This window comes from Arachis ipaensis, chromosome B8 (assembly GCF_059453495.1).
Source record: "Arachis ipaensis isolate K30076 ecotype BB chromosome B8, ASM5945349v1, whole genome shotgun sequence".
Lineage (NCBI taxonomy): Eukaryota > Viridiplantae > Streptophyta > Magnoliopsida > Fabales > Fabaceae > Arachis > Arachis ipaensis.
This window is the reverse complement of record NC_142443.1, coordinates 3,975,055-3,985,977: the sequence shown is the minus strand read 5'-3', so window position 1 is coordinate 3,985,977 and position 10,923 is coordinate 3,975,055. Positions and strand designations below refer to the sequence as shown.

At 35.5% G+C, this 10,923-nt stretch overlaps 1 protein-coding gene across 2 annotated transcripts; it reads right to left on the bottom strand.

Moving 5' to 3' along the window:
- On the bottom strand, positions 1-10,372 carry LOC107612624 (carbamoyl phosphate synthase arginine-specific large chain, chloroplastic). Of its 2 annotated transcripts, none has more exons than XM_016314320.3 (7): positions 9,889-10,372; positions 7,225-7,332; positions 6,987-7,142; positions 4,112-5,674; positions 3,001-3,693; positions 784-2,341; positions 1-435 (listed from the first exon to the last, which is right to left on the bottom strand). In XM_016314320.3, the coding sequence occupies exons 4-6, from the start codon at positions 5,447-5,449 to the stop codon at positions 836-838; spliced, it is 3,537 nt and encodes a 1,178-aa protein (XP_016169806.1). In that variant the 5' UTR covers positions 5,450-5,674; positions 6,987-7,142; positions 7,225-7,332; positions 9,889-10,372; the 3' UTR covers positions 1-435; positions 784-835. The 2 variants fall into 2 exon arrangements, with proteins under 2 accessions (XP_016169806.1, XP_020964260.1); XM_021108601.2 differs by having other exon boundaries at positions 7,225-7,450; positions 9,889-10,338.
- Positions 10,373-10,923: the final 551 nt, after the last annotated feature.

The following is a 10,923-nucleotide window of genomic DNA, read 5'->3' as shown; positions in this document are numbered from 1 at the left end:
TTAAAAACCATACAATTAATTCCATACATTCACATTTATTAGCTTTAGGCATGTCCACACTCTTCAAGAGTCTATAGTTCGAGACTTTAGTGTGTCGCTTGATAAGGGTAAGCAACATCACACTAGGTGCGGCATATTATATTAAAATGATTAATTACAAAGAAGTTGAATCCAGCATGTTACAAAAGCTTTTGCAAAACATGACAACTGCTTTTATGAGGAGTCAGGTCAAGATACTACAAATCGAAAACTTTACCATCAAAAATGGAGTAAAGAACTGCTCTATGCGGAGGAGTTGGGAACAGGTCAACATACTACATGTCCTTTCATATTTGTTTTGGTCTGTTTTGATTCTACAAATGAAAGCATCTCAATCCAGATACAATTGCCACTCTCCCAAATTAAGCAAGATGTGATGTACAATCTCTCAATAATCTGCAACAGGTGAATTTTAACCACAGTCAATGTATAATGAAGTAGATCCGTCCAAAATTACCAAACACAATAGAAGATTCTTCAAGTTCATTTTAATTCAAGAGAGAAAGAAAGTACGGATACGAACTATGGAGAGAGTTTTTAACTCAAAAGTTATAATCCTTAAAAAACATGAAATTCTTATTTCTCTTTATAAATGGAGATATGATGTGTTGGAAGTACATTTTAGCAACCTTAATTACATATGAAACTAAATAAAACAAAAAGTATCCATATATTCATTTCAAGCTCAGGATATGCCACACATTCCGAATTATATCAAATACTAAGAGGAAAAACAAAGCTTACTGGTATCTATCACATAGCCGCTGAGAGAAAGAGGCTGCCTGCAAAACTATTCTCACTCTTTATGCTCAATGAAGTCCTGAAGAGCAATCATTTTGATAGAATTGGACTTCAAACTCTTTATTGCTTCAGCAGTTGCTATAGCTCCGTTAACCGTTGTGACAATAGGAACCTTGTAATCCAAAGCCATCCTTCTAAGAGCTAAACCATCTATCCGATCAAGTGCATCACCAGAACTCGTTATCACCATCAGCTGAATGTCTCCATTGGCAATCATGTCACCAGCATGAGGCCTACCTTCATGCATCTTCAGCACTCTCTCAGCTGGGATATTAGCTGATTCAAGAGCATGAGCCGTTCCAGAAGTAGCAACAATCTTAAAACCTGCCTCGACGAAGGTCTTTGCAATCTTCTCAAGGTGAGGTTTCGTTAAATCATTTAAGCTAATGAACACAATACCAGAAGTTGGTAACTTCTGGCCGGCAGCAATTTGAGCCTTAGCAAATGCAGTATTATACAGAGAGTCAATACCCATGACCTCACCAGTACTTCGCATCTCAGGACTTAGAAGCACATCACAGCCTGCAAATTTTGAAAAGGGAAGAACAGCTTCCTTGACGGACACATATTTAGGAATGACCTCTTTTGTGAACTGTATATCATAGAGAGACTTTCCAGACATGACAAGGGAAGCATATTTAGCCAATGGGTGGCCTATTGCTTTTGATACAAATGGGACAGTGCGAGAAGCACGAGGGTTGGCCTCAAGCAAAAATACCTCCTCTGAATTATTAATTGCATACTGACAGTTCATGAGCCCACAGACATTCAGTCGTTTCGCCAATTTTTCAGTCCATGACCTGATTGTCTCCAAGCAAGAAGATGGAACAGTTCTTGTGGGAATAGAGCAGGCAGAGTCACCGGAATGTACCCCAGCCTGTTCAATGTGCTCCATTATCCCACCAATGACCACATTGCCATGTGAGTCAGCCAGTGCATCAACATCAATCTCAATGGCATCAGATAAATACTTGTCAACTAATACAGGGCGTTCTGGATCCACCTCAACAGCAGTTTCAAGATAAGTCACAAGTTTATCATCACTATAAACAATCTCCATTGCTCGACCTCCCAGAACATAGGAAGGGCGAACAACAACTGGGTATCCAATCTCTTCCGCAATGGCGAGTGCATCTTTTTCACTCCTGGCAATTCCTCCTTTTGGCTGTTCAATCTTTAATTCATTGAGCATCACATTGAACCTTTCTCTGTCCTCAGCAGCATCTATGGAATCAGGGGATGTTCCCCAAATGCGAACATGACCAAGCCCACTGGCACATGCTGGCTTGTGTTCATCCAGGTATTGTTGTATGGGGAGAGACAATTTCAATGGTGTTTGACCTCCAAATTGCACAATAATACCATCAGGCCTTTCCAAGTCAATAATGTTCAAAACATCTTCAACAGTTAAGGGTTCAAAGTATAGACGATCACTGGTGTCATAATCTGTAGAGACTGTCTCAGGATTTGAATTCACCATGATTGTCTCATATCCTGCATCCTGCAAATATAGAGAGAGACAGAGAACAGGAAGATTAATCCTTTTAAAAGCATATGCCAAACCGAAAGCCAGGACACATACCAAGCCAATAGACAGTTGTCATCATGATATTGAAAGTGTTTTCATAAATAATTAATGTTTTCATATCGTTACTAATTAGGTCATACAATTTTTCTTTTTTTCTTCTTTTTTATTTACATTTAGGGTATTTATTTAATATCTTTTATGTAATTTTTTATACATAAATTATTTTTTATTAATGAAATATTTTTAAAAAATAAAAAATGTAGTACGTGCTCAATGTGTAGAGTTTATAATCTAGGTTTTAAGCCTTTTGCTATCTAACAAAAATATACTTGGGAAATAAAAATAAGTCACTGCAAAAAAAAAAAAAAAGACAGTTCACTACAAAAAGATTGATTGAAGGAATTTTTATTTTTACCAACAGATTTCAGAATATTGACGAATTTCGTCCCTTAATAAAAACTTTCAAGTTAACAGTTTCACTTTCAGAGAGAAAAAAATGAAGCAAGCAAAGACATAAAGAAGAGTTATGTATTCTCTTTTTAATTGGTTTCAGAGACGCAAATTTGCAACCAATAAAGCAGGAATATTCAGATCTGTGGAATTTAATCAACATAAAATAGAAGAAAACACACCTGAAGAGAAAAGGATGCATGACAACAGCAATAGTCGAACTCAATCCCTTGGCCAATTCTATTTGGTCCACCACCCAAAATTAAAACCTTCTTTCTTTTAGTGGGAGCTGATTCACACTCAAAATCATAAGAGGAATACATATAAGGAGTATTAGCTTCAAATTCTGCAGCACAAGTATCAACTCGCTTATATGCTGGAGTAACACCCAGAGACAGTCGCCTGAACCGAACTTCCTTCTCAGCAGATTTAGTTGCAAATGCTATCTGTTTATCACTAAACCCTCTTTTCTTAACCTCGTAGAAATCAACATTTGTCAAATCAGACAAATTGTGGGACATCAAGAAACTTTCCACATCAACTAGCTCCTTGAGCTGAGCGAGAAACCATTTGTCAATATAACTCAGCTCGAAAATTTCATCAATGCTCATGCCTTTTTTCATTGCAGCATATATGGCATGGATGCGTTCAGGGTTAGGAACTCGAAGACTATACTTCAATCGTTCCCAGTCATAGTCCAACTCTTTCACTTTTGAACAACCCCATCCAGGGTATCCGTGTTCCAGTGAGCGGACAGCTTTTTGAAAGGACTCTTGGAAGGTTCTACCTACAGCCATTGCCTCACCAACAGACTTCATCTGCGTTGTCAATATTGGCTTTGAACCAGGGAACTTTTCGAAAGCAAACCGAGGAATCTGAAATATAAATAACCGTGGCAGAAAAGTACATATGAGATTAAGAAACAAGTTTGAATAAAAATTATCGAACATACAACAAAACAGATATTATCAATGATTCATCAAGATAATACTGAAATTTGATACCCTAGCATAAATGTTGGTTTATCAGATTACAGCTCTGTGACTGGCTGATGCAAACAAAACTTCAAGATAAACTACAAGGCAGGAAGATTCAGAACTTAAAATACACTATATCAACAACCGAGACTTTTTCTACAAGCATATAAAGGATGCAATAATGCTGCCGAAGAAACTAATAAAATAGAAGCCCTCGACATAAATAGAATTTACATTAGTTCTGCTGTAAATGTTCAACAACCAAACTACATTCAAAAGTGAAAATGCATGATGAAATTATCAACAAGTCACTAACCTTTGTAACCACATAATCTATGGAGGGCTCAAAACTAGCCGGTGTCTTTTTTGTTATATCATTTGGGATTTGATCCAGTGAATAGCCTACAGACAACTTTGCTGCCATTTTTGCTATCGGAAATCCGGTAGCCTTTGACGCCAAGGCCGAGGACCTTGAGACTCTCGGATTCATCTCGATCACCATCACCTCACCATTCACAGGGTTGACAGCAAACTGCACATTGGATCCCCCACATTCCACCCCAATCTCTCTAATTATAGCAATGGAGTAATCTCGAAGGCGCTGATACTCCTTATCAGTAAGGGTCTGTGCAGGTGCAACAGTGATTGAGTCACCGGTATGAACTCCCATGGGATCAATATTCTCAATGGAACATATAATAACCACATTGTCAGCCAAGTCCCTCATAACCTCAAGCTCATACTCCTTCCACCCCAACAAGGACTTCTCAATCAAAACCTGACTAGTCAAACTAGCAGCAATCCCAGCCTTGCAAATCTCCTCAAACTCTTCCCTATTGTATGCAATCCCACCACCCGTTCCACCTAACGTAAAAGCAGGCCTAATGATCAACGGAAACTCGCCAATCTCATTGGCAATTTCCATACACTCCCTAATTGTGGTTCCTATCCCGGAAGGCGGGGTCTTAATCCCTATGTTCTTCATAGCCTGCTTAAACAAATCCCTATCCTCAGCCTTCTTAATAGCCTCCAGCTTTGCCCCAATCAATTCCACACCGTATTTCTCCAAGGCGCCGCTCTCAGAGAGCGCCACAGCGAGGTTGAGGGCGGTTTGGCCACCCATGGTGGGAAGCAGAGCGTCGGGGCGCTCAGCTTCGAGAACCTGCTCAACCAATTCAGGGGTCATAGGGGTAACATAGGTCCTATCAGCCATATCAGGATCAGTCATTATAGTAGCAGGGTTCGAGTTTATTAGAATAACTTCATACCCTTCTTCTTTGAGAGCCTTGCATGCTTGCGTTCCACTGTAATCGAACTCACACGCTTGACCAATCACGATTGGTCCAGCTCCAAGGATCAGGATCTTCTTTATGTCTGTCCGTTTTCCAACCTTTGTCGCGGTGTCAGCAGCGGGAACGGGAGCAGCAACAGCTGCTGCGGCGGCAGTAGAGGACACATGGCGGTGTTCGTTAGAACAGAAAATGGAGTTCCTTTTACCATAGGTTGTAGGAAGGGGGGAGAAGCGGGTTCGGAAGGTTGTTTTCGGTGCAAAAAGTTTAAAGTGAGAAGAAGTGGAGGAGGAGAAGGAAGGGGAATGGGAGAGGCAGGTGAGAGGGAGTTTGTCGAGGTGGGTAATACAGTGTCCCATTCCCATTACGGTTCCGACGGAGGAAGGAGCGGAGAGAGAAAGAGGGTTTAGGGTTTTGGAGAGAGTGAACTGAAGTGTGTGGAGTGCTCAAATTGAAATGATGATGCCAACTTTTTTTTTTCTTTCTTTCTTCTTTTTAGTGGGTTCTGTCTTTGTCTCTTTGATGGTGCTCCGTCGCCGTCAAGAATTGATTCTGGAACAGCTAGCTACAAATTTGTGGGTACTTGGTACCTGTCCATTAATATAAAAATTATATTATAATTATAAGTATAACTTGAATAATTGAGGATAGCTTTTAAACTCCTAAACATATATTATTAAGCATATTTATAAAATATAGACTATTATAGTATTATGTATTTTAATATATTGTGTGTCATTTTAAAAAAAGTTAATATTTTTAGTAGAAAAATAGAAAAATAATTATATTAATTAAATTACAACACAAAAACAAATATGATTCGTATACCAAACATTTTTGACATCTATATAAAAATACAATTGTTATTAATTAATTATATATTTAAATTTTTTAATTAACAAAAATAATAAATCCGTATATAATTGTTAAGAAAATACCAATGTCAAAACAGTATTTATTAAAAAAAGATGTACACAGTTAGAATAAAAAAAATTAATCACTTAATAGTTAATACATTTCTTTTAGATATTTATTATTAATAAATTCGTAAATATATTTTATCTTTCATTGTAGTATGTTCTCTTCCACCGAAATTTTAAATAAAATAAAAAAATGTTTGAATTATTATCTACCATGATAACAGTTAAGACTGTGTTTTATTTATTTATCTAAAAATAAAAAGACAAAAGTACTCCCTACAAAATTAGTCATAATAATACACCACCATCATCAAGTACACAAATCTTAAAATTAAAAAAAAAAAAAAATTAATTATATGTGAGATCAAATATATTTTTTCATTCTATAAAAAAGATCATTATTAATAACAACAAATAATAATTATAAGAAAAATAGTGAATTAGTGAAAAGCAAAGAATTTTGATATGATCCAATCTTCACATGTTCCTACTTTCTCGGATCTCTCTGGCTATTTGATAGAATTCACAAAAAAAAAAAAAAACCATATACTCAAAATTACATAAGAGACTAATGATATACTTAAATTTAAAGCTTTTATAACAAAAAAAAATATCATATTAGCCATTTTATGTATCATTTTACTCTAATCATTAAATTTTTACAACTATTATACAGAAAATCATCAAATCATATTCACAGGCACCTGAACTTTCCTAGTTTCAACTTTCAAGATACAATATCAAAATAAATTGAAAAAATAAAATAAATGCAACTATTTTCTTAATTGAAACAAAACAACTACCAAGTACAGTAGAAATTCAAAATCTATGCATAGGCAACACAGATGAAATACATTATAAGATTCATTGAAGTTTATAAAAATGAAACTGATTTTAAACTAATCAAACATTTAAAAGAGAACACTAAAAAATTCTCTTCCCTAATATAATGTCAATAAATCAATGAAAATATTTGCCATACCCTGAGTTGTGAGGTGTCTATTGAGCATACTGTTAATATTTACTTCTATAGCCTCCACCCATTATGCTAATGAGCAAAAGCCTTCCATCAAAGTTTAAACTGTCCAGGTTTTGCTGAAGGTATAATCCCACAATTTGATCTATATGACATCAAAACCTACAGCAATACAAGCAGTAGCAACTGATATAGAAGCTTCAGCTATTGCACAAATCAATTACAAAAGTAGAGAATGATATACCTTTCTCTCCTGTTTCTTCCTTCACTCATGCAATGGAGTCTCTATCGTATAATTGATGACAACATCAGCTCCAAGATCCTTACAGGCAGATAGTTTTTCTCTCCCTGGCTGAAATTCAATTTAGGATTTAGACAAAAATCTGTTCATGCTAACTATATTGTTTGTTCCAATCTGGTCAATTCTATCTTCTTGGAATGCAAACCAACTGGAGTTTGTGAACAGATTACTGTCCAAAAGAAAAAGTATTATGTTCACTTAAAAATTTTGCATCATAGTGACAAAGGTAGCTTCACAAAAGAAAACTGATGCATTTATAAATATGAAAAAGAAAGCCATTAGATCACGTTTCAGATTGAGCAACAACAATGTGTTTTCTTTCGTCAAACTTTATCAATTTTAATTTTAGAATTACACACATGCAAAGATAGAACTAAGCATAGAACTTAATTAAACTACATTGCAGCAATATCATTTATCAGAACAGCATAGAACGCTTTACTTACAATATACTCATTTAAAAATGCTTATTAAATTAAATTCAATAAAGGACCTTAAGAATACCAATATTGTTGCCTATTAAAATGCTCTACTTACAATGATAATTATGCAAAAATGGAATAAATCAAGCTGCTTCTATTTAACCTCAAACATGCATCTAGCCATTACTTGTTAGTTACAAAGCTTCTATTTTATTTGCAGTTGCCATTTTCATATATAACCACAACAAAGTACTAACTTGAACACAATAAAATGGACAATTATGATCACATTTTGACATCATCTATGCATATATCTTGAGACAAATTAAACCAACTTTTCTATCACCACCGTCATTGTAATTTAAAATGATGGACAACTTAGAAAAATGAAATGCAAAAGAATTGAAAATCAACAAAGAGAATTTTGTATGTACTGTATCAAATAACCCTCTAAAATCAGCATTAATCCATTTAATGATTAAAATCTATCAGCATTAATCCATTTAATGATTAAAATCTATCAGCATTAATCCATTTAATGATTAAAATCTTATACTATGCCAGATCACCATACAATGCTTCCGCAAATTGTGCCTGGCTATGATGTCTTTGAAACTGCCATAATATAAAGCAATTCATTATTGACCAAGGTTTAGAAAACCGGACCGATCATCAAACCGTTCTAGTTATTGGTTTATTAGTTTATTGGTTCAACCGGTTCAACCGGAAAAACCGTTTTATAATAAACACCTGATTCTATAAAAATTCAATGAATAAAGCAACTAGTTCTAAACACTCTTCTACTGCATTTTTTTACTTCAAAAGGAGATCATAAACAACTAGTTCAATGAATAAACAAACTACAATGATATGCAATGCCAAAAATAGGCCAATGATAAAATAATAAAGGGTTTTTCTCTTCAATTCTATGTTCAAGCTTGTAGCATACCAGAATCAACAGAATAATACCATTAAAATAGTCTTCCTTCTTAATTCTTATATACCTCAAAGAATTTCCTACAAAATGAAAATTGAACACAACACACAGCTTTAAAACAAAAACAAAACAACACTCAGAAATTAATCACCTCTTCTAAACACAGCCTTAAAACAAAACAGAACAACATTCAGAGTATGAGCATTAATCACAAAAAATTGATTTCTGAAACAACAAGAACAGCAGAACAACATTCAGAGTTTGAGCATTGATCACAAAATATTGATTTATGAAACAAAACAAAAACAGAAGAACAACATTCAGAGTTTGAGCATTGATAACAAAAAATTGATTTCTGAAACAAAACAAACACTGCAAAACCAACAGAACAGCATTTAGAGTTTGAGCATTGATCACAAAAAATTAATTTCTGAAACAAAACAAACAATCAACAAAACAATGAAAACAGAATTTTTTTTCCTTCAGAAGAAGAAAACAATGAAAACATGAAGCATATAATAAATCAATGATCACCAATATCCAGCAAGAATCTCAAAGACAACAATAAATACACAACAACAATTTAGCAAATAAACAAGAACAAGACCTAAATAGAAAATCCAACAAATTAAATCACAGAAACCTAACAATTTAGCAAATTAAAACAACAGCAGCCCAACAATTTAGCAAATTATCAACTTAACAAGTTCAAGAACAGAAAATCACAACAACAAAAAAATAAAATAAAAATAACAGAAGAACAACAGAACAACAACACAAGAACAATTAGCAAATTAACAAGTTCACACTACCAGTTAAAATTTACCAGAAGAACACTAATGCAAGTGGAATCATCATGCTAATATGTTTTCTACAAAGATGCTATTTGTGCAGCTAAAATTTCCTAATTACTAAGATCCAATTATTCTAATTTCACATGCAATCAACTTACTAAGTTTCTAAAAGCTAGAAATGATATAAACCAACACGAAATATGGTTAAAGCATTTCATCAAACATGTTGAGTGCGGTAAACTTGAAACTAAATAAGAGAATTCAAAGCTTAGTATCAATGTGATAGAGAAGAGAACATAACTATTGTATACTTTAATTCAGTCTATAAAAAAATCCAAACCACTGCTAAATCAAATAGTTACTTATTGTAATAGAAATAAGAAGTTGCAGAGTTTGAAGCAGAGTATTGGTGTTGTGTGAGTGTATTGTCTGGTGGTGGGTTTAGGAAACTCACGGCGGCGACAAAAGAGAGCAGTTCGACGGCTAGGTGGAGCGCGCGGGTTGGTCGCAGAGTTTGAAGCAGGGCAACGTGGCTTCCAGACGAACGCGAACCCGAACGGTGAACGGCGAGTGAACGCGAACGGTGAACCCCGAGCAAACTTGAACGGCGAAGAACGCGAACGAAGACGACGGCTGAACGAAGACGCGAACGTTAACGGCAACCAACGGCGGCGGAAGCGAGGCTGAGCAGACAAAGACGACGGACGCCGAGCTCGAGGAAGCAGCTGCGATCGGTGACAGCGAACGGGGGTTGAAGACTTGGAGCACGAGGGAAGCTAGATAGACGGACGGACGGCGGCAGTATGCCACTCCTTATGGCGGCGGTGGTGTAGGCTTACAGTGCGGGTTTTTTGGCTGAGTTTCTGTGAATGAAAGAAAGGGAGGGAGAAAGGGACAAAGAAACGAAGGAGCTTCAGAACCAACAACCAAGAGTAAGCAAATTTGGCAACGACGCCGTTTCTTTTAAACCGGTCGATTCCCTGTCCGGTTCAACCGGCCGGTTCGACGGTTCTCCTCTGACTTTTAGAGAAATGGTTTTAGGAGGCAAACGGACCGTAACTGTTGCTGATTCACGGTTACACCGGTCGAACTGACCAGTCTTTTCAGAACATTGTTATTGATCACTATCTCTGCATATTTTCTTTGATGGTAAGAAATTATGTAAAAAAAATTATGCCGACAATCATATAAGAAATTATGATTTTAGTAGCAAATATATTCTAGAGCAAAAATATTAAATTAGAGTAAAAAGAAATCAGGTATATTTTTGTAAGAAATCATGTATATTTTCTTTGTATCCTAGTTTGCCTTCTTATCTTACATAGATTTTGAGAGTGAAAAGAAAACAAATAAATAAATAAGTAATAAAAAGAGAGCACAATCTAAAAAAAAGCCAAATCAAGCATTGGGCAAAGGTTAACAATAGTGAAAGATAACAATATCATACTCACACATGACCTCAATCCAAAATTCACAAAAACATATTTAC